This window comes from Sus scrofa, chromosome 15 (genome assembly GCF_054392235.1).
Source record: "Sus scrofa isolate SSC_HxYL_T2T_F1_AM1 chromosome 15, Sscrofa_HxYL_maternal_Yorkshire_Landrace_v2.0, whole genome shotgun sequence".
Classification (NCBI taxonomy): Eukaryota; Metazoa; Chordata; class Mammalia; order Artiodactyla; family Suidae; genus Sus; species Sus scrofa.
The window spans coordinates 90,442,731-90,467,355 of record NC_139397.1 but is presented as its reverse complement, the minus strand read 5'-3'; the positions used below and the strand labels follow the sequence as shown (position 1 = coordinate 90,467,355).

Below are 24,625 nucleotides of genomic sequence, written 5' to 3'. Positions count from 1 at the left end.
TATTAGCAACTACAAACATTCCTATAGTTATGCAACACATGGTTTTAAGTTCCATTTTACACAGATATTCATAAGAAAAATCGTTAAATTTCAGGGATATGGAAGGTTTGGAATCACAAAGCAGCAATGGTGTAGAAATGAATATGACAAAGTAAAAGTGTAAGGAAGAGGTCATGTACTACTAGAGGCTTTTTCCTTTTAATCTTCAGCTATTACTATGACCACGTGAATTTTCATTGTATTAGCTCCTACGTTTACTAACAATGTAGACAAAATTTTCAAATACTGCCAAATAACAATGTATACAAAGGCTAGATAGAGGCTGTTAAAAAATAAAAAGAAAGTATAGAGATCTTGTGTAATATCTGCAGCTAGTTCAATATTTAAAGCTCATTCCAATACTCTTCAAGTAAAAACAGAAAAAGCATATGGTGCTTTTAGAAAACCAGTAAATATCATGAAATGTTATGCTACTTTTAAAAGAGGAAAAAAAAACACCATAGAAACTAAAGACTTGGCTTAGAAATAATATAATATACGGCTAAAAAAATACATTCATATTTAAAGATCTTAGGAATGCTACTTATAGCTATTTAGCTTCTGGAAAATTCTATTTCTGTTATGAATTTCTAGGACAAACTAACTGCGCTAGAAGGAAGTATGTGTAGAAAGCAACCAAGACCATGTAACAATTTCAGAAAATATGGGAAACATGAGAAACACTGAGACACCATGACCAAGTGCCAAGAAACACCAAAATTAATAGAACAGGTAGAAAATAGTTTTAGGCCACACAAAGAACAAAGAATCAACAGTGTGACATGCTAATGAAAATCAAGCAAGATCAGGACCAAAGTGTTGCCACTGGCTTCCTTGCCATGCAGTTACAGAAACGGTGATTATATAATTTGTTGTATAAACTAGGGCTCTTTTGAGAGCAAAAAGGACTGTATTAAAAACTATGTTGGAGGAGTTCCCATTGTGGCTCAGCAGGTTAAGAACCCGACATTGTCTCCGTGAGGCTGAGGGTTTGATTCCCTGGCCTCACTCAATGGGTTAAGGATCCAGTGTTGCTGCAGCTGTGGCACAGGTCACAGCTGCGACTTGGACTCAATCCTTGGCCCAGGAACTTCCATATGCCATGAGTGTGGCCAAAAAACAAAAAGAAAAACAAACGAACAAAAAAAAACTGTGTCAAAATAACAGACATCACTTGGAACTGTTCTGGAAAAAGAAGGACATCCAGTCACTGGAGTCATGCACAATTTTGGAGAGAGAAAGAGAATGACAGAAGCAGATACTAGATTGGGTTAATAAGCAAATGGAAGACAAGGAAACAAATATAAAAACTCTCTCAGGAGAGCTGTTGGGGGCGGGGGGAGGAAAACAGACTCATATACATCTTCCCGAACATTCTTTCTTGAAATGCAAACCATATATAATAAACATAGTTAAACCACTTCGTCAAGAAAATAGACTCCACATTCACATTCGTTTCAAAAGAATAGATACTTCTGTTTTTTTTAATTTTTCCAGTTTATAAATTAAAAATATTACTTTTTTATAAAAGTCCTTTTCTAATAATATAATTCTACGTGTAAGAATATCATTGAGGAGTTCCAGTCATGGCTCAGTGGCAATGAATCTGACTAGCATCCAGGAGGAAGCAGGTTCAATCCCTAGTCTCCTTCAGTGGGTCAAGGATCCAGCACTGCCATGAGCTGTAATGTAGTTCGTAGACATAGATCGGATGTGGCATTGCTGTAGCTGTGGCGTAGGCCAGCAGCTATAGCCCCATTTCAACCCCTAGCCTGGGAACTTCCATGTGTCATGGGTACAGCCCTAAAAAAAGACCAAAAAAAAAAAAAAAAGAGTATCATTGATACAGCTGAATGATGATAGATACTATTTCAAAAAGAAAAAAGAAAGAGCAATAAATGTAATAAGTAAATCTCTAAGAAAAAAAAAAGGTCATCCTACACAAAGATAGGAAAAACTATCATACAAAGTAGCCTCTCAGTTTTCCTCTTAAAAAAAAAGTAAAGAGGTGGAATTCCTGCTGTGGCACAGTTCATTAAGGATCTGACATTGTTTCTGTGGAGGTGCAGGTTCAATCTCTGAACTGGCAAAGTAAGTTAAGGATCCAGCGTTGACACAGCTGTTGTGTAGGTTGCAGCTGTGGCTCAGAGTCTATCCCTGGCACAGGAACTTCCATATGCTGTGAGGGCAGCCAGTGGGCAGGGGTATGGGCTTTGAAGCTCAGATACCCAGCCTTACCACTTAACAGCTATAATAACTATCGACTTGATTTAACTCCCTAGGTCACAACTGCCTCATCTATAAAATGGGAGAAATACATTTACAAATATTCCACAGAATCACTAATGGTTAAATTGGATAATACATTTAAAGCACTGGAAAAAAAACATTGTATATAATGCTCAAAGGATGGTAGCTACCATAATTATTAGCGAGCTACTATTACATATAAGGCATCACGCCCTGCACTGAGGCCTACATAAATTTTCAGGCTATGGTATCGCATCTGAGAATATGGAGACTATCAGTATAAAGAAAAAATAAGCGCTGATATGCAAGATGAGTCAACAGTAAAAGTCTCAAGTACAACAAGATCTCCCATCCACAGAGAATGGAAAGTCCTAAGATTTACCTTGAGGCATTGTTTGTTGTTATTTTTTAAGTTTAGCTCCAAGTGCCAACAAGTGAAGAAGCAGTCCTATTAATGTTGGCCAGGCTGCGTTGTGGCTAAGAACTAAGATTCTGACATCAGGAGATATAAAGTCCCTGGCTTTGTCATCTACTAACCATATAATCTATGGCAAATGACTCAAATTTTCTAAGCCTCAATTTACTCACTCATCTTTGCAGTGGAAATAATAATGCCAATCCAAAGAATTGTTCAGAAGCTTGAGGCAACAAATAAATAGTATTAACATACTGCCAAGTACATAGCAAATACTCAAATAATATAAATTATTACAGAAAGGTAAATCAAGATCAAAGACCACAAATAAATAAGAATGGGAGGAATTCCTAGAAATGTTAAGGCAAATTTGAGGTGTATTAACCATGAAGTAGGCATAAAGCAGAAAAATTAAAGACCACGCTAAAGGAACATATGAAAGGCAAAATTCATTTCCCCCCCCCTTTTTTTTTTGTCTTTTTGTCTTTTTAGGGCCCACCTGCAGCATATGGAGTTTCTTAGTCTAGGAGTCGAATCAGAGCTGTAGCCACTGGTCTATGCCACAGCCACAGCAACACTGGATCCTTAACCCACTGAGCAAGGCCAGGGATCAAACTTGCATCCTCATGGATACTAGTCAGATTCATTTCCACTGAGCCACAACGGGAACTCCTATTCCAACTTTTAAACTATTAAAGTATACATATATAAAATGCCCAAAGCTGAACTAATTTAAAAAAACAGAAACATATCTAAAAAGAAAATGGTTAAATAAATTATGGTAAGGTTAAATGATATTAACTACTTGCAATCATTAAACTACATATTCTTGATGTGTAAAATAGCATATTTTAAAATACATATCTGTATCTATAAATATACTCATATCACACAAAAAGACAGAAAGGAAATATCCCAAAATGTAAGTTATCTATGCTCAACAAAACTATAGGGATTTTACAGTTTTTTTTCAAATTTTGCTGAAACTTCAAAAATTTTCCTTAACAAATGTGTATTATTTTATAATATTTTTAAAGCTATTTTTCAGCATACAAGGAGTTTTTAAGGATGGTTATACAAAGTATACTTATAAAACTAGTGAAATAATTCTGAGTTTACCTTGTAGTTCACTTTTAATAAGGCAACTTTCCATCATGTATAATAGCACAGTGACCATAATATCCAGCAGCTGACATTCTTCTGTTACCTGTCTGGCTAGCTCCTCATTGCTGAACAACTGAACACTAATATGCACAATTCTGTTAGACATTGTGTCTGATTCATGACTTTTCTTCAGTGTTTTCATAATGAAAGCATAATGCTGAACAAAAGTTTTTGTAAAAGCAACCTGCAAATGTTTTAAATAGAAAGAAAAAAAAAACAGTTTGAGTTTTAGAACACATTTTCTAGTATATTATATTGGCATTTTAAAGCTATTATAGCTTATGATGATGTCCAAGGTAAGGAGATGGTAGTCTCACATTTTCTTTTTTTTGGAAAATTAGCAAATACTTTGATGGTTAAAAAAATGTTTAATATGCATTTTAAATTATTAAAGTTTAAAAGCAATTACAAATACAGTTTGAAAATACAAATCTTAACTGTGCTTACAAATATATCAAATTTAATAATGTCCAAGTATGTGTCTCTGTCCTGTGCTACCAACTCTAACAAAATCTAAAGTCTCATCTGAAAACCATCATAGAGTTGTTTCTATAACTAAATAATGCTTCGATGTGATTACTCCAAAAGAAATATCTTCACATATTTGATCTGAAAGCTGACCGCTATTCTGGCTAAATATTCTTTTCTGTGTGACATAACACTTCCTCTATTGCCTTCATAAGCTGATATAGACACAAAACAATGGCATTATTAAAGCTTCACTCCCAAAGAGGCTTTATTAGTTAAATCATAAAAATAACTACAACATGATTTATAGTCTCTTCAGACACTAGGCAGTGTAACTTTGCCCTAGCCACACCCTCTGAGACAAAAGACTTCACCTACCTACATGTATACAAGTCAGAAACTGTTGTCTTTAACAGTTATAGCCAGCAACTACTAACTCCATAGCTTTTGCCATTCCTAACCCCCCTAAATTCAGCTGCCCCCAGTAAACCATTCTCATAGTACCTTGTACAGCTCTTTCCTTTAGAGAACTTACTGAGTAACTACATATTTATTTGTCCAATGGTGTATTTGTTTATCCCAAGCAATCCTATTGGATCAAGTTTTATGCAGAAAGGCAACTGTAAGGAATCAAGCTCTATAATGGTGCTTCTGACTCAGATCTATAAAACTGTGCTTTTTGTGTAGGCCCTACTTTGGCAACAGAGCTGAGAAATACATCAAAAAGACTTAGTAGTTCAAAAGCAAAGAAAGGGAGCAAAGTTCAGAAAGTAAGGGAAAAATGTATATACCTTATACTCTTGATCTGGAAGCATGTTGAGTAAGAAAGTCACCATCTTCTGGGGAAATTCATACTTTATAGTCCAAAATAACAGTTCTTCTAAGAAACTTTTATGTTTCAAAACATCCATTATGGACTGATCTATATAAGAAAAATAAACTTTATCACATAATGATTTAAGTTGCTAATCTCATTTAAACCTTACTATAATTAAGAACCTATCAACCTCAAACACCTGAATATAGCAAAAAAATTAAGGCTATCCTTTCAATAATTCAATGCTAATACTAACAATATCAAGCTACATTTTTATAATGTCCACAGTAAATAAATAATAAAATAGTTAATCCTTTTAATTTAATATAAAGCAGTTACTAGAACAATAAGTAAGTACTTGTCCTTAAATATAAGCCATTTATCTAAAATTTCTACTAAGATTCAAAATAATTATAAGAAAGAGATCCATGGCACTTAATTTAAAACAGTAATAACAATTTTAGGAGGTCCCATAGTGGCACAGTGGTTAAAGAATCTGACTAGGAACCATGAGGTTGCGGGTTGGATCCCTGGCCTCACTCAGTGGGTTAAGGATCCTGCATTGCTGTGAGCTATGGTGTAGGTCACAGACACGGCTTGGATCTGGCGTTGCTGTGGCTGTGGTGGAAGCCAGCAGCAACAGCTCCAATTCAACCCCTAGCCTGGGAACTTCCATATGCCACAGGTGTGGCCCTAAAAAGTAAAAATAAATAAATAAACAAACAAACAAAAATCATACTATTAAGGACAAAAACTCCAAAGTTATCTAATTTTTTATGTTTTGGAAAAAAATGTATAGGATTTAATAACTTATCTATTCCTTTAAAAGTACCCTTCATAAATGAAAACTAACTTTATTAGAGAGAATACTCACTAGAGCATTGCTTACTCTAGCACACAGAAGCATTTACTTTTTTCTGGTAGGAATATACCAGGGAAGTAACAGAGGGTTAGATATGCTTATTTCCACTGGACTCAAGATGCTCTCTTTATGCATAGAGGAAACAGGAATAGCATGCCCCTTTTAAATAAAGGTATTCAAAGGGGGAAGAAAATTATCTACTGGAAAGCCTGTTTCTAAAGCCAGGTTCCACCACTTGAGGGGCTAGGCTGTCTCTTGCTTATCTCTACCTCCTTGCCATTCTTAAATCAACAGGAAGGCCTCAACTTGTATATGATGAACTGAATATTTTTAATACTTTGGCTATCTCCTTCTCTCATTTTCTTTAATATTTATCACTCAGAATAAACCAGAAATTCTATCAATCTTTGCTGCAGCAAATTATCTTGGGATACTGCTCTGAACCATCAGCTATATATGTAAGTGCATCAAGAGCCAACTATGAATGGACAGGTTCAGTGGGAATGCTTAAACAGGAACTAGAATTAGATAAGAGATCTGAAAAAAACAGAATCACATGAACCAAAATACTCAGGTACAGCTCTACTATATTACAGTATAAGCAGTTTTACAGGGTAACCCCACAGAGTTTTTTCAATGAACCATACCCCAATGTTACAGTTCTTCTATTACTAAGTTATGTGTTCTTACATTTCCTCAGGTAATAGGTCTAAAAGAATAACAACTCAGTATTTAATCACTCTCTTGATTTCTTTTGTAAATAATTAAATTTAATAAGACGAATCAGATACAAAAGTTTGATATAACTTTAATTCAATTTTCCATTAATAATTAATAATGCATTATTTTCAGATTAATAAATCCATTAATCTGGAGACACTATGGAGAGTTCCCATTGTGGCACAGCAGAAACAAATCCAACTAGTATCCATGAGGATGCAGATTTGATCTTCTCGCTCGGCGCGTCAAGGATCGGGCATTATTGTGAGCTGTGGTGTAGGTCACAGACATGGCTTGGATCCCGCGTTGCTGTGGCTGTGATATAGGCTGGCAGCTGTAACTCCAATTCAACCCCTAGCCCCAGGAACTTCATATATGCCACAGGTGCAGCCCTAAACAGAACAGCAAAAAAAATAAAATAAAATAAAATTCTACAGACACTATGATTTTTAACTACAGAGAAGCAAAAGTATCTACTAATCCTCAACTGTGGTTTAGGCTGGCAACAGCAGCTCCGATTTAATCCCTAACCGGGAAACTTCTATATGCCACAGGTGTGACCCTAAAAAAAAAAAAAAAAATCTGCAGCACACATTGCTAAAGCCAATTTATTTCTCCTTTATTTTGTATTTTTTTTTTAGGGCCACACCCATGGCATACAGAGGTTTCCAGGTTAGGGGTTGAATTGGAGATGTAGCCACCAGCCTAATACACAGCCACGCCAGATCTCTAACCTGCTGAGCGAGGCCAGGGATCGAAACTGCATCCTCATGGATGCTCATCAAATTTGTTTCCGCTGAGCCACGATGGGAACTCCCAAGCCAATTTATTTCTCAAAATTCACACAGTACTAACACGATTGAAAATTTCAGACTACATTTATATACAGTTATATACAACACAATTTTTCCATCTTCAGATAAAAAAGGAAAAAAAATACATCTTCACTGCTGCTCTTAAAAGATATGAGTTTGCCAAGATATTTAAAGCATGTGTGTAGTTCCCACTGTGGTGCAGTGGATTAGGAATCCAACTGCTGTGGCTCAGGTCACTGCAGAGGTATAGGTTTGATCAGCCATAAAAAAGAACAAAATAATGCCATTTACAGCAACATGGATGGAACTAGAGATTCTCATACTAAGTAAAGTAAGAAGGAGAAAGACAAGTATCATATGATATCACTTACATCTGGATGTAATATATGGCACAAATGAACCTATCTACAGAAAAGAAACAAACTCATATACATGGAGAACAGACTTGTGGTTGCCAAGGGGGAGGGGGAGTGAATGGGATGACCTGGGAGTGTGGGGTTAGTAGATGCAAATGATAGCATTTGGAGTGGATAAGCAATAAGATCCTGCTGTACAGCACAGGAAAGTATATCTAATCACTTGTGATAGGACATGACGTAAGATAATTTGAGAAAAAGAATGTATATATATATATATATATATGCATAACTGGGTCACTTTGCTGTACAGCAGAAATTCACAGAACACTATAAATGAACTATAACAAAAAAAATTTAAAAATAAAATAAAATTTATGTTTGAGAATAACCAGAGACGTGTTTATTATCAGCACAATGCCTCTCCTCCTGTCTGTCATTACATATTTTCAGTTCACTTTGAGACTGTTGAATCAACTCCTTACAAAAACTAAACCACTCTGTGACTTCAGATATTTTCAAAAGCAGCAATCACTTCTTGAAAACAGATGTTCTACTAATTCAAAAAACCATTTCTTTCATGTACATACTTAAACCAAATATGATAAGTTAAATCTCTGATGACTTCTAACCAGTAGAGGAAGGAAGAGAAGACAATCAGTGCAATCTTAAATGCAAAAAACTTCATGTATAATAGAAAATAAACTTAAATTCAATGTAAAGTCTGCATAAAAGTATCTTCAGCCAGAGTCTGACCAGGCTGAAGGAAGACAATGACCTCTTACCCCATAATAGGTATTTTCTGAACATCCCTAAAACTTAAATGCAAATATATGCATAATAATCTGCTTCAATACAGATGTGTCTTAAGAACTAAGGTAAACATATGGACAACTCTAGTAAATCAAACTTAAATGCAAATATACGCATAATAATCTGCTTCAATACAGTTGTGTCTTAAGAACTAAGGTAAACATATGGACAACTCTGGTAAATCACCCCAGGTAGCCAAAGGGGTTTCTAATTTCTTTCAGGCATTCAGGTTCTCTGCTGGGACAGGAAGAAGGGGAACATGTTTCATGTGTGCATCCTAGACAGCAAACCAAATTTCATGCCCTTTGCTAGCAGTCTATAAATTAAACGCAGCAGCATATAACCAGAACACACTTATAAATGAGCCTCAATTGACAATGCCTGCTTGCTCCACCTCCCAAGCAGTCTTAAACATTCCACAAGACATAGCACCAGAAGTAAGAATCTCTGCCTTAAAATAATATTTTAACCTCTGGAGGCTTGCTAGCAGATCATACTAATCCAGAAAATATACTATGTTAAGATCTGGAAGTCCATGGCAAAAATCCAGAGCACAGGCTTCCAACTAATAAGTACTCCAGAAAAGCTTTTAGGGAGGTTAAGAAAAAATATAGTGATAAAGCATTTAAAGTCTGGGATTTGAATTAAGGACCTATCTCTCATTAGCCGTTATGCCTAACATGCCTCCCTTTCCTCATTCATAAAACAGTAATAATAATAAAACCAGCTTCATAAGGTTTCTTTGAGAATTAGGTGCAACAACACATGTGACATAATTAACACTATGTCTGGCATATACAAAAAGTTTAGCAAATATTACTCATTACCATTACTAATATGGTCCCTCATTACAAGCATTATCTACTTCCTTCTTTACATAAATAAATATTGAGTCTTTACTGAGCCCTTAATATGTGGTGAGCATCTTTTATTCTCACTCATTCTCATTCTCTTTCACTCTTGTTATTTTTCTCTCTCACACACACACAATCCATCCCTGGCTTGTCCACTGCATACCCCAGTTTATAAAAAGATGTAAACCAAATTAAAACTTTACAACAAAAATGCTGGATCTAAATCAAAGATTCAGTGAAAAGACTTTTTTTCTGGCTCAAATATGATATTGCTCATTTTATGAAGAAAATAAATATCCCAATAGTAAAGGTTTTACTTGGTTTTGAGGTCCCATATAATCACCCCCAACAACATTTTATCATTACACAAATCTAATAACATAATTCTGCCTTCAAACAGCTTTGATGTCAATATGCTTAGCCAACCACATATTCTCAGTGATCAAGCTTTTTTTAATACAAGGGAAAAAACAAAATATAAATACCTTTGGTGTTACTGCTTAGTTTGACCCTCTTTCTCTTTCCCAGACCTTGACTCCCATCCTGATCCTCCTGGAGGAAAACAAAAGCAGCATTATCAATAGTTCTCTTCAAGAATTTACACATTTTATATAAATATTAATATGCTTATAAATGTTAAATATAAAATATAGGTATGCTTATACATTATTTTTATTGTACATTTATTTATTTGAATAAATCATGGTCATTCTTTTAAAAATAGCCAACACAGATTAATGGAAATGCTTATACATTATTAATCAACAATTTTATATACTTGCTTTAATAAAATGTATTTTAATGTTGCTAACTTTAAAAATTAAATTTAAAATTAGAAAAATAATTAAAATATATAATGAAAATCCTTATGAATTCTAAACAATCTATGCTTCTAATGAAAGATTTTTAAATATCCCAAAATGCCAAAGCAAAAATTTTCTTAACCTTATAAATATAATAACAAATGCACAAAGAATCTAAAGGGAGGAGTTCCCTTGGTGGCACAACGGTTAACAAATCCAACTAGGAAGCGTGAGGTTGAGGGTTCGATCCCTGGCATCACTCAGTGGGTTAGGGATCTGGCGTTGCCATGATCTGTGGTGTAGGTTGCAGACGTGACTTGGATCCCTCGTTGCTGTGGCTGTGGTATAGGCCAGCAGCTACAGCTCTGATCAGACCCCTGGCCTAGGAACCTCCATATGCCATGAGTGCGGCCCTTGAAAAGACAAAAAAAAAAAAAAAAAAAAAAAAAAAAAGAATCTAAAGGGAATGAGAGAACAGATTAACATAGCAAGGAAGGAGAAAAGGGGAAGAGGGTTAAAACAATGACTAGAGGAAAGGCTTTGAAGAGTGTATGACAAACAAAATGAGTTCAAGAGATCAAGTTCTGAAAAATAAGCAAAGCATATTAGAAGATGAGTTGACGGTCAAAAAATATAATAATAAAAACAAATTAAAATGTGCTTAGGAAAAAAATCCAAGAAAATACACACGTGCTCACATGTGATATACCCACTCCTGAAAAACAAAACTCACATTAGAGTAACAAGGCTTGGAGTTCTTAATGTGGCTCAGCAGTAACAAACGCAACTAGTATACATGAGGAAGTGGGTTCAATCCCTGGCCTCACTCAGTGGGTTAAAGATGCAGCATTGCTGTGAGCTGTGGCGTAGGTTGCAGATGCAGTTTGGATCCCAAGTCACTGTGGCTGTGGCCTAGGCTGGCAGCTGCAGCTCCTATTCAACCCCTACCCTGAGAAATTCCATATGCTGCAGGTGCAACCTTAAAAAGCAAAAAAAAAAAAAATAATAAAAATTAAAATAGCAAGGCTTAAGGGAAGGAGTAAGGGATAGACCGCTCACAACCTATTTTGTAACCAAAAAGTTTATAACCAAAGAAGCAACAAAAGCAATAACTGGTACCTGGGGAGATCATCTGGATGCCCCAACAAATACCCTGGAGGGGTGTGAGCCTGTATCAGGGGATGTTAACAAAGTACCACAACACCAGCAGGAAGCTAGCTGGCTGAGACAACTTGGAGGGAAGAGGAGAGAGGAAGCAGCCTGTTACTAGTGAAACCAACATAAGGCTAGGGATGTGCCACTTAGGGAGGGAGCCATGGGTACAGGTGCTCATTTCTAATTTTCTTTCAATGTTGCTAAAAAGGCTCCTGCTGCCTTCACAGTTCAGGGGGTTTCCCCCTCAAGCTAAAGGATATAATTCTACCCCGTTATCCCAGCTCTCCTGAACAGGAATCCAAAACCTCCAAGTTATACTGACACCTTTTTCCTATTTTCCAAACATATATGAGGCAACTGGTATTATAAAGACGTGTGGTAGCATTTTGGCACATAGTCTGTTGTGTTAATTAGTGATGTTGGTGGCAGATTAGAACTATGGTACAAATTCCCAGATACTTTCTCAATTAAATCAAATCTCTAAAGCAGAAAGCCTCAGGTTTATGCTGCTGCTCTGCCTATTGGTACAATTTCCTTGGCCTACCACAGCCTTAATTTCAGGCTGATGCCAACTCCAGCATCAGTCCTCAGGACCAGTCTATGGTTTCTCAGAGACATTACTTAGCTAAATCATTCAGCATTTACTAAGCACTTCAATATGCCCTCCCTGTTAACCCCCGCCAAAGCTAGGCCTCTACGGTCATCTACTTGGCAGCAAAACTAACGGTCAAACTACACTCTTCTCCTCTGCCGCCCTCACCTTGCCCTTGGAGAAACTCAGTCAGTTTGGAGCAATAAAAGACACATACAAGAATGTAAAACCAGGCCAGAAGACCCAGAAAATTCCCAAGTTTGAGATCTTAACTAATAGCCATTTATGAAACTCTTCTCCCAAGAAGAGAGAAAAGACTTGCCCAAATTTTAATTTTATATTCCAGGTTAGGATTACTTCTTAATTCCAAATACAAACTCCTATGAAAAGAGTGTCCTTGATCAAGTAATGGTCACAGCAACAAAAGTTTTATAAATTTCCCCATGTTATACTCTAAAGCACAAGTAAAATTAGCCAAACAGAGGAGAGGAAAGTCATTCCAAGAAGACAGTGTGAAAAAAGGCACAATGACAAGAGTCTAGAAATAAAGATCAGTGAGTTGAGTTTGATATCATGGTAGAGATCTAACTCAGCTAGAAAGGGAGTTTATCTCCACCTAAACTGGTGAGAAAACAGGTACTCTGATACACCGTTTGAGAAAGCATATAACAGAACAATTTTCCTAAATGGCAATGTATTGATACATATGTCAAAAGTTTTTTAAAGTGTATTTATCATTGGAACAGAAATTCTAATTATGGGAATTTATTCTAAAGAAATAATCAGACAAGTGAATAAGGACTATATGCATAACTACCCATCATAATGTTATCTATAATTTTAAAAAAAAAAAGAATCTTTGGTTTCCAATAGCAGGGGGATTAGGTAAATAAATTATAGCACACATATACCCTATGAAGAAAAACCATACTAAAGGTCTATATTCATTGTGACCAGACAGATGTTCAAAAACTATTATTACAGGAATTCCCATTGTAGCTCAGTAGGTTAAGGATTTGATGTCATCTCTCTATGAGGATGCAGGTTGGACCCCTGGCCTAACTCAGTGGGTTAAGGACCTGAGGTTGCCACAAGCTGCAGTGTAGGTTGCAGACACTGCTCAGATCTGCCATTGCTGTTTCTGTGGTGTAGACCTTAGCTGCAGCTCTGATTCGACCCCTAGCCTGGGAACTTCCATATGCCACAGATGCGGCCATAAAAAGAAAAAAAGAAAAAATATATTATTATGAAAGAAGTATGCTATATAGAATAGCATATGGAATATGAAACCATTTAAGTACTAGTAATACACACAAATAAAATCTGTTAAAATACACTTCTTGTTACAGATCTTCAAAACTACCATTAGTGAGAAAGCAGAATACAGAATAGCATATATAGCATGAAGCAATTAAATTATGCTGTACATAAAATCTTTTAGGATATATATGCTTATAGTAAGTCACCTCTAAGCGCCAGAGTAAAGGTAATTTCATTATCTTTTGTTAACATTTCTTTTTTATTTATTCAACTATTATAAATTGTAGCCTTAAGCCAATATGTTTTAAATACTAATTCTTATTTTCAATCCTAAGCACAATGATCTGCTCAAGACAACAGATTACTGCTTTATCTATTACAAGTCCCACACTCCCACAGTCCAATAATCGAAGAATGTTAATACAGAATATACAAGGCAAAAAAAAAAAAATTTCAACGTATCAGGTTATTTTTTTAAAAATCCGAAGGAGATCTTGAGAGACTACAATACAATGAAACAGAGGTTTATGTAAACCACTGTAATCTGAGATTGTTTGCTTTAAATCAATTCTGCAAGTACAAAGCAGAGAGGGAGATCTAAACCTTGTCAGCTATAAATCTGAAGGGGTGGGTGGGTGGGGGACCTGGGCATTTCATTTGAATGTGGGACTCCTGCCACACTCCAGCATAGCTGCTAAAAGGCTAACACAAAACCTCAGGCCCTAGGGAAACCATAACATGCTTCAGGAAGTGTTCTTATCACTCCATACTGAATCAGCTCATAGATTTTTCAAAAGAGAATGAATAAAAGAAAAGCTATGAACAGTAAAGAATATCAAACAACTAAAGCTAAGTAGTTAAAGAGGTGTCTTATGGGAATAAAACATATTTCTATGGGGGTAAACAAGAAGAAATGTGTGAAAATTATATTTAATGCAGTATTGAGAAGAATGTCCTAATAAGTAGAGCTAGTTGCCTCATAAACTAGGTAAACTTCCCACCACTGCAAGTGTGAATGGAGAAGCTTAACAACTGTCAGAAATATTGTAACATTCCTAAACTGGAAAAGAAATATATTAGGTATCTCTAAAGCTTTCTCACCAAAAGTTTCTATGATTCCCCACCATATACTTTAACATTAATGTAATTCATGAAAAATAATTAAAATTAAACCTTATATCTCTAAAAATAAAATATTTTTCTTTTACGTATTCATTTATCACAAGCTACTTTGACTTTCAATAATCCTTCTTTTGCTACAAGTTTTGACAAATTAATTTTAATTATTCATTGGTTCTCTCGAATAAAGGCAAGACTTTTGGGAGCATATCCACGTAGAAACTTTATTTTGCTAAGTGATTGTTTCTCAATTATGTAAGAGTATACAAAACAGAGGACCAGAAGTAAACAAGCAAAATTAATAAATCAATGGTTATCTTTGGATAGTACAGCTGAAGATATTTTCTTTTTTATACTTTTTTCTTCAGTTTTTCCATACTGAACATTCATATTTTCATAGTTACACAAGGGGAAAAGTGCTTTAAATGATTTCATCTTATTAACAGATAAATACATCAAAGTCATAGAGAGTAATGATGATCTGGTCACTGAACCCAGATAAACAGGATATTGCTTATAGTAATGGCCACAGTGAATACAATCATCCCTTGAGAAGTTATCTTGATCTAAAAGATTCTATCCTAAGAAACTCGCTACTACACCCATGTACATACAATACCAGAGATAATTTTCTTCTGAATTCTCTGATGGTTATAAATAAATCTGAATGAAAAAATGAATAAACATAAATTTACATTTTAAAATACTTCATAAAGTTAAAATGCACTCCTATTATATTTCCTTTTTGGTTCCATACAACACAAAGAACATTTTCTACTATTATGTATTAGCTACACACACAAAAAAGCAAGAAGTAGTAGTATGAAGACTGCCATGTGTATAAATAGCACTGCTGAGTACATAATGTTCTGTTACTCTAGGGACAGCAGGTACAAATATCCGACACAACTTGCGTGAATAAAATTAAGTAGCCAGTAATATGTACACTCATTCAAATAAAACTCTTTACAAACAGGTAAAATCTTGCTGCTGTCAGAGCAAAATTCTTCATTTTTAATACAAAGAGACAGCATTAGATTACCCCTAGGATATCTTCCAATTCTAAATTCTACCTTACAGTACTTTTTTAATTGCTATAATTCCCTCTCTATGGTAGTTTTTGAGATGTCACTGCTCTCTTCTCACCCTGTCTTCCTTTTTATATAGTTGTTAAATTATAACAATGAAATCACAAAAAAGGGTTTGTTCAATAATCCCATGGGCCTGTAAGGTAAGGGTGTAGAAATTCCAATCCTTAAGCCATATTCAGCTCTTCATTAAATTTCAAATATATATACTAAAAGCAAACATCATTTGTGCCTACATTGCAAAATAAAATATAATACGGCTTTAAAAGCTTAGAATAAAATTTTGAAATAGCATAAAATAGGTATTTGTTGAAGAACATTTGTATCTGGGTACTCTTTTATCATACTCTCCATTTACCTAATCCTTTCACTTACTTTCTCCTTTATTTTAACCTTTACTAAATTTCTGCTTGCCTTTTTAATAATGCATTTACATAATATATATAAAAATGCTTTGAAAAGACTATTAGTACAATACAAATTTAAAATGTCAGTATCATTAATTTTTAAGTGAGCAGATGGATATTCTTTTCTTCTTCCCTCTAAATAAATCAAACTAAAACTCAATTAACTTGGAAGTTCCCATTGTGGCTCAGAGGGTTACAAGCTGAACTAATATCCATGAGGATGTGAGTTGGATCCCTGGCCGCTCAGTGGGTTAAGGATCCAGCATTGCTGTGAGCTATGGTGTAGGTTGCAGACACAGCTTAGATCTGGCATTGTAGCTGTGGTGTAGGCCAGCAGATGCAGCTCTAATTCAACCCCTAGCCTGCCTGGGAACTTCCATATGTGGCAGGTGCAGCCCTGAAAAGCAAAAAAAAAAAAAAATCAGTTAACTCTTATTTATGATACGAAGGTCCAAAAGGAATTTTTTTCCATGTAGATCATTGGTCCTAATAAAATAATGTTCCTCATTAAGAAATAAAAGCAGGAGTTCCTGTCGTGGTGCAGTGGTTAACGAATCCGACTAGGAACCATGAGGTTGCGGGTTCGGTCCCTGCCCTTCCTCAGTGGGTTAACGATCCGGCATTGCCGTGAGCTGTGGTGTAGGTTGCGACGTGGCTCGGATCCCGCGTTGCTGTGGCTCTGGTGTAGGCCGGTGGCTACAGCTCCGATTAGACCCCTAGCCTGGGAACCTCCATATGCCGCGGGAGCTGCCCAAGAAATAGCAAAAAGACCAAAAAATAAAAATAAAAAATAAAAAATAAAAAAATAAAGAAATAAAAGCAGAATAAAATAGGAGACACCAAGAAGAGATTAGCAGAGTTGTAATTGTTTAATTTCAGTATTAACTAAATTCAAAACTATATTTTGTTCCTTAAGCTGCAATGAATGCTAGTAGAGTTTTAGCATATCCCCTTCTGTTTTACAAAGGTAAGACTGACTTTTTAAAAAATAACTTACATCTTTAAATATAAGCTTTCGTTCTCTTGAGGTACAATAATAACTAATATAATTAAGGAAAAGTTTGATCTTATTTAAAACATTACAAGACACATTTCTGGCTACAGTAGTATTTCATTATAAGTTATAGTTTTTCCCAACAGACAAGTACCACTGAAATAAATGAAAAAACACATAATCAATTATAGGTACATTATTTAGCTATAATCACTAGTCATTTCTAGGCTATCAGAAGAATCCAGAGTTCTCTTTGTGGCTCAGTGGTTAAAGAACCCTACTAGGATCCATGAGGATGCAGTGTTCGATTCCTGGCCTCACTCAGTGGGTTTAAGGACCCAGTGTTGCCATGAGCTGTGGTATAGGTCTCAGACACAACTCAGATCCAGAGTTGCTGTGGCTGTGGTGTAGGCCATAGCTCTGATTAGACCCCTAGCCTGGGAACTTCCATGTGCCGCAGGTCCAGCCCCAAAAAAGAAGAAAGAAGAAAAAAAGAAAAAAAAAAAAAAAGAAGAAGAAGAAGAATCCAGGGGAAAGAATGGTAAATGTCACATTCTGGTTGAAGAAGTTTTAAGAGCTCTTTACAAATTCTTTGACACTCCTCCCTTCCAGAGGTGGAATCTATGTTCTCTCCCATTGAATCTAAGCCCACTTTAGCAACTCCCAAACAAGAGGATGCAGTGGAATTGATACTATGTAACTTTCCAGGCTAGCTCAGAAAAGGGCTCTACAGCTTCTGCTCTCAAGCTACTCATCCAGGGAGAAGCCAGTAATTGAGAAGTCCAACAACTTGAGATCACCATACAGGAAAAGCCAATGCAGGCTGAGTTCTCTCTGCACAGTCAACATCAACTGCCAGCCTTGTCAATAAGCCATCTTAAATCTCCACCTCAGCTGAGTCTTCAGACGACTGCAGTTGCAGCCAACAGCTAATAGGAACCTCATGAGATAACCCAAGTAAGAACTGCTCAGCTGCCCTTCCCAAATTCTTGAGTCATAAAATTGTGAGGGGGAAAAAAGGTAATGTTAAGCCACAAGGTTTAGGACAAATTTGCTAGATGGAAATAAAAAGAACAGTGGTTTGGAGTCCCCTTGTGGGTCAGTGGGTTATGGATCTGGCATTTTCACTACAGTGGCTCAGGTCACTGCTGTGGCGCAGGTTGGATCCCTGGCCTGGGAACTTCCACGTGCCATGGGCACGGCTGGAAAAAAAAAAAAAAAAAGGGTAATTTATCCACTTTACATAAAAATTTCTAGAACTGCAAAGAGGAGACCTAGTATCCACTTCCAAATGCACTACTAAGTAGATAAATTCACTTGCTTGAATGAATCAGCTAATTCTTTGGAATTCAGCTTTCTCATCTATAAGAAAGTTAGGCACGATGAACTTTAAGGTCCAGCATTCATAATTCCTTTTAAACCGTCAAACTGTCCCCTCCTAGGAAAAATGATGGATTCTCATCTTTGTTTTGTTATATCACATGACTTTTCTAACTCAAGATTTGACTCTGTAGTGCATACTTCAATAAAACATAAATGAATTTTTTGTATTAAAAATTATGATCATGGAGTTCCCACTGTGGCACAATAGAATCAACCATGTCTCCGCAGCAGCAGGGACACAGGTTCGATACCAGGTCTGGAGCAGTGGGTTAAGGATCCAGCATTGCCACAACTGAAATGTAGGCTGCAGCTTTGGCTTGGATTAGACCTCTAGCCTAGGAACTCCATAGGCCACAGGGGCAACCAAAAAGGAAAATAAAAAAATTCTGATCAATCTCACAATCTTAAATAGAAAGTTTCCTACCACTACAACCCTTCTATGACTAGCCGTACTCTGTATTTTTCCATACTTATACTTTAAATACGTGTGTGACTTTTATAGTCAGAAAAATACAATCTAGTAAAATTTAAGATATGCATACCATATAATTTAGCAATTCCACATCTTAGAGAACTATTTGCATGTCTGCACAAAAAAATATAAGCATTATATCTTGTAATAAAAAAGTGGAAATTATAAAAATGATTAGAAAAACTATACTTTATTCATATTTCAGAATGCTACACAGCAGATGGAAAGAAAATATTGCCAAAGATGAATTTGCACAATAAGTTACAGAGTAAATTTAAAAAGAACACAAAATACTATTACTTTTTTTGTTTTGGTTTTTAGGGCCAAACCTGTGATATTTAAGTTCCCAGACTAGGTGTCAAATCAGAGCTGCAGCGTTCAGCCTATACCATAGCTGAACCAAGCCACATCTGCGACCTACACCGCAGCTCAGGGCATCGCCGGATCCTTAACCCACCGAACAGGGTGAGGGACTGAACCCACGTCCTCATGGATATTTGTCAGATTCATTTCTGCTGAGCCGCAACAGGAACTCCTATTACATTTTTTTATTTACGTACACACACACTATACCTTTCTATTAACCAATAACTTGATTACATAGAAAAGGATCTGTTAAGAACACCAAACTACTAACTGAAGTCACCCAGAGGAGGAGCTGTTATTATGGAGGGCAGAGAAAGGACTTTCACTTTACTGGAATTATCTGGCAAAACAACTATAATGTATTTGTGTGATATTTGGTTAAACCTTTAATATAAATTTTTAAAGATAAACTTCATTACTCTTAAGCCATGTTTTCACAAACTATTTCCTCCGGAAAAATGAGCAGAAATGTCTATAATATGACCCACAATAGCTCAAAACTTAAGTATTTGAATCCCTTCTACATATAAAGCACTAGGACAGAAAACATTTATCAAGAACCTAATTTACATTGGTTCATGATAGGTAATCCATATGTTATCCCATTTAATCCTAACATTAGAATTATCACCATTTTTCCATGAGAAAATTGATGTTCAGAAGTGTAAAACCTGGCAAAAAACATAGTGATGTTATGAGGCAGCATGCAAACTTTGATATGCCTAACTCTAAACATCAAATTTCTCTTAAAGAAATACCAAAGTAGATATCCCTTCAATCTACTTTCAGCTAAACAACTCTACTTCAAATTCTTAAGCTTTCAGATGCCCAAATGATCCTTTTTTTCATTCCAATGAGAAAATATGATATGTCTATAAAATACTTTTTAACAGATTAAAACTTTAATTGTAAAATATAATTTAAAGATCAAAAAACAAAGATCAAAAAGTCTAAACTGTTTTTAAATATACCTTCACGTACTCTGAAAGTAAGTGTTCTCAGCTACTATCACAAAAAAAGCATTTTGTAAGAATACATACAGAAATGAAGTATTTTGAAGCTGTCACTATCAAAAAGTATTTACTATGATTTACACTGAGACATAATCATAATTAAGGAACAAATGATTATATAAATTACATTACACAGAGCAGTTGCTAGAACAAAGTATCCAAGAGAAATTAACAGAAGGGAGGAACTAAGAAGAACAAGAGCAGAAGCTAATGGAGAGTTCCCACTATGGCACAGTATCCAGCGTTGTCTCTGCAAGCATCTCAGGCTGCTGCTGAGGCATGAGAGTGATCCCCAGCCTGGTGCAGTGGGTTAAGGATCCAATGTTGCCGCCACTGTGGTGTAGATCACAGCTGCGGCTCAGATCAAATCTGAAACTTCCATATGGCCCCCCCCAAAAAAGAGCAGAAACAATAGTAATGAAGAAAAAAAGGCCCAATTTCAAATCTTCTGATATCCCTCAAGAAACTAATTCCAGGATGGAGTTCCCGTCACGGCGCAGCAGAAACGAATCCAACTAGGAACCATGAGGTTGCAGATTCGATCCCTGCCCTTGCTCAGTGGGTTAAGGATCCAGCATTGCTGTGAGCTATGGTGTAGGTTGCAGACGTGGCTCGGATCCCATGTTACTGTGGCTGTGGTGTAGGCAGGCGGCTACAGCTCCAATTAGACCCCTAGCCTGGGAACCTCCATATGCTGCGGGTGTGGCCCTAAAAAGACAAAAACAAAAAAAACACAATGAAAAAGGAGCTATTGGCTGGGCAAAACACACCAAAGAGTTAACATGATCAGTCAATCATAGAGTGCTGGAACTAAAAAGAAAACTCAGCTAAAAAAAAAAGAAAGAAAAAGACATTACTTCCAGGAGAAATTCAAAAGCTTCCCACCCACACACACACACCAAATGGATCTACTTTCAGTACTCTACCATAGAATACAGTGTTGTTGCAATGCAGGTATGTACAATTAAAGTCTCCACGGGAGACTGAAAAGCTAATCTGGAGAGCTTAGGCCAAAACAAAAATGACTAACTTTTTCCCTATATAGAGGAAAAAGTATCCATATTAAAGATCAGGAAATGAACCCGACTAGTATCCAGTGAGGATGTGGGTTCGATCCCTGGCCTCACTCAGTGGGTTAAAGATCCGGCACTGCCATAAGCTGTGGTGTAGGTCGCAGACCTGGCTCAGAACTGGCATTGTTGTGTCTCTGACACAGGCCGGCAGCTGTAGCTCCAATTCAACCCCTAGCCAGGAAACTTTCAAATGCCTCAGGTGAGGCCCAAAAAAGCAAAAAAAAAAAAAAAAAAAAAAAAAAAAAAAATCATTATACATACAAAATAATATACTAAAACAATATGAAGCTTTCTTGTTGCTGGTTTTTTTTTTAAGGGGCCGCACTCACAGCATATGGAAGTTCCCAGGCTAAGCGTCGAATTGGAGCTGCAGCTGCCGGCCTATGTCACAGGCACAGCAATGCCAGCTCTGAGCTGAGTCTGTGACCTACACCATAGCTTACCACAATGCCAGACCCCTAACCCACTAAGGGAGGCCAGGGATCGAACCCACATCCTCATGGATACCAGTAGAGTTCGTAACCCACTGACCCACAACGGGAACTCCACAATATGAAGGTTTTAACCTACTTTATTAAAAACAAATATAAAACTATAGATTTTTATTGTTCCAGATCACATTAAGATATTTAGATTATTCTAATAAGATGTTTTGTAATAATAGTGAACCATTTCATTATGCAATAAATACATTTCTATCTTCCAACTGATAAGCATAGATACAAGGCCCCTTTCTGGTTTGGCTGGCTTTAGCCAAGGAAGGGTTCCTGCACCCATTCATATCAACTAGTATTCCCGGATGTCACCTTTGAGAGGCCATTCCACTTCCATACAAAATGCCGTTAAAGAAAGCAGAACAGGAGTTCCCATCGTAGCTCAGTGGTTAACGAATCCGACTAGGAACCATGAGGTTGCAGGTTCAATCCCTGACCTCGCTCAGGGTTAAGGATCCGGCGTTGCCGTGAGCTGTGGTGTAGGTTGCAGACATGGCTCGGATCCCGAGTTGCTGTGGCTCTGGCGTAGGCCTGTGGCTACAGCTCCGATTCAGCCCCTAGCCTGGGAACCTCCATATGCCGCGGAAGCGGCCCAAGAAATGGCAAAAAGACAACAACAACAACAAAAAAGGCAAGCAGAATAAGCAATTTAAAATCATATGTCTATTATCTAATCACTTCCTTCTTTGACACAGAAAGAATTAGCATTCTTACCCCCAACACTCCCTTCTCCCAGCTTCAGAATGAAATTATTACTGTTTTAGTCAATAGTTTATATATTTTTGAAAGCCTATTTTAAGCACTAGCAAGTTTTCCCCATTCGTCATTATAGCAACACTATTCTTAGAAGTAACTCTTTAAAGCTAACAAAAAGCAAAAATTACAGCTAACCATTTATAACAATTTCTAAATGATTTTATTTTAATTTCTTTACTAGACAAACATATATATAGTGTTACAATATCCCAGGCACTACTACTTTAAGTGCTTACATATATTAATTGATTCAAGCATCATAATAACCCCAGGTGTTAAGTACTATATTATTACCTCCATTTTACAGATGAGGAAATTGAGGCATGGAGAAGTCAAAACACTTATCCAAAGTCACACTACCAATTGGTGTGATTCAAACCCAGATATTCTAATTCCAAGTCCAGTTTCTAAGCAGCATATGAAACTGCCTGTCCAAGTTGTTGAAAACTCTTTTAAAATATTAGTCCAAAATGAGACACCACAAAATGCTGCATTTTGTGGGAGCTTTCCTGGGGGGGGAAATACTACTACAAAGTTTATATTAGAGTTCTTGTCGTGGTGCAGCAGAAACGAATCCAACTAGGAACCATGAGGTTGCAGGTTTGATCTCTGGCCTCGCTCAGTGGGTTAAAGATCCGGCATTGCCATGAGCTGTGCTATAGGCCGCAGATGTGGCTTGGATCCGGCATTGCTGTGGCTGTGACACAGGCTGGCAGCTGTAGCTCCCTAGCCTGGGAACCTCCATATGCCACGGGTGCAGCCCTAAAAAGCAAAAAAAAAAAAAAGTTTATATTATAAGGCATTAGATCAATTACATTTCCATGAAGGAAATCACACTTCCAAAAAGAGGATATTTGGCTTAGTTCATATATTACCTTTGCAAAATAAGTCTTCATAGAGAAAAAAAAAAGTATTAAATGTAATACAATTTAGTTTTTTAAATTTCAAGCACTAAATGTATAGATCAATAAAAATATGAAATTTAAATTCTACAAATATCAAGATTAAACACATAGACTAAAAAAGCAATTTTTCCTTTTAAACTGCATACTAATTAAAAAACAGGAATGTTATAAGGAATTTATTAGAAACATTTATTATTAATAAACACTATAAAAACTGAAATTTCAACTGACAGTCTATTTACCAATACATACACTGCTTTAAAAAAAAAATAATAATCCTTGGAGTTCCCATTGTGGCTCAGCGGTAATGAACCTGACGAGGATCCATGAGGACACAAATTTGATCCCAGGCCTCACTCAGTGGGTTGAGGATCCAGCATTGCCATGAGCTTGGTACAGGTCACAGAAGTAGCTCGGATCCCACATTGCTGTGGCTGTGGTGTAGGCCAGCAGCTCCAGCTCCGATTGGACCCCTAGCCTGGGAACTTCCATATGCCACAGGTGCAGCCCTAAAGAGGCAAAAATAATAATAATAATCCTTGACATATAAGATATAACTTTATATGAGATTAGAAAAGCAACTACATTTCATATTCTTCTAGTAACTTATTCTAGACTTACCTAAGTTTTTTTAAAATAAATTCACTGTACATATGACAACTGGATAAATTTGAGGGTCTCTTCATAGGAGAATTATCTATCTCTCATTTATTTTCCTTTCTTTTTTTTTTTTTTTTTGGCCACACCCATGGTATGTGGAAGTTCCCAGGCTAGGAGTCAAGATCAAACCCACACAACAGCAGCAACCTGAGCCACTGAGGTGACGCCAGATCCATAACCCACTGCACCACAAAGGAATTCCTTATTTCCTATTTCTAGACTGTGAAAAAAGAAATGAATTTACAAACAAAAAATAGAAATGTTGTTGTAGTCCTTGTCTTGTCACTAAGCAACTGTGTGATCTTAAGGGCTGCAGTGTCCATAACTACAAAACGAGGAACTCAAACTAAGCAACATCCACAAATCTGTATGGTAGTTACAAAACTTTTAAAACTCTTTCAAAAAGTTTCAAATGTTAAATCTCACCTCATCTGAAGAATCTAGTTGTCCCAATGTTCCTGTTGCACCTGCAAAACCTTTGGAAAGGAGAAAAAAATTGTCCTTCATAGTTG

At 36.4% G+C, this 24,625-nt stretch overlaps 1 protein-coding gene across 4 annotated transcripts in view; it reads right to left on the bottom strand.

Annotated features, from left to right (window-relative positions):
• The window catches only part of UBR3 (ubiquitin protein ligase E3 component n-recognin 3), a 225,453-nt gene that overhangs the window by 158,488 nt on the left and 42,340 nt on the right, over positions 1-24,625 (bottom strand). For all 4 annotated transcript variants that reach the window (XM_084999433.1, XM_084999434.1, XM_084999435.1 and 1 more), the window contains exons 5-8: positions 24,540-24,589; positions 10,059-10,125; positions 5,128-5,258; positions 3,824-4,052 (exon numbers count right to left, since the gene is read on the bottom strand). In XM_084999433.1, the coding sequence (XP_084855559.1) occupies positions 3,824-4,052; positions 5,128-5,258; positions 10,059-10,125; positions 24,540-24,589 (477 nt within the window). The remainder of the gene's footprint in view (positions 1-3,823; positions 4,053-5,127; positions 5,259-10,058; positions 10,126-24,539; positions 24,590-24,625) is intronic.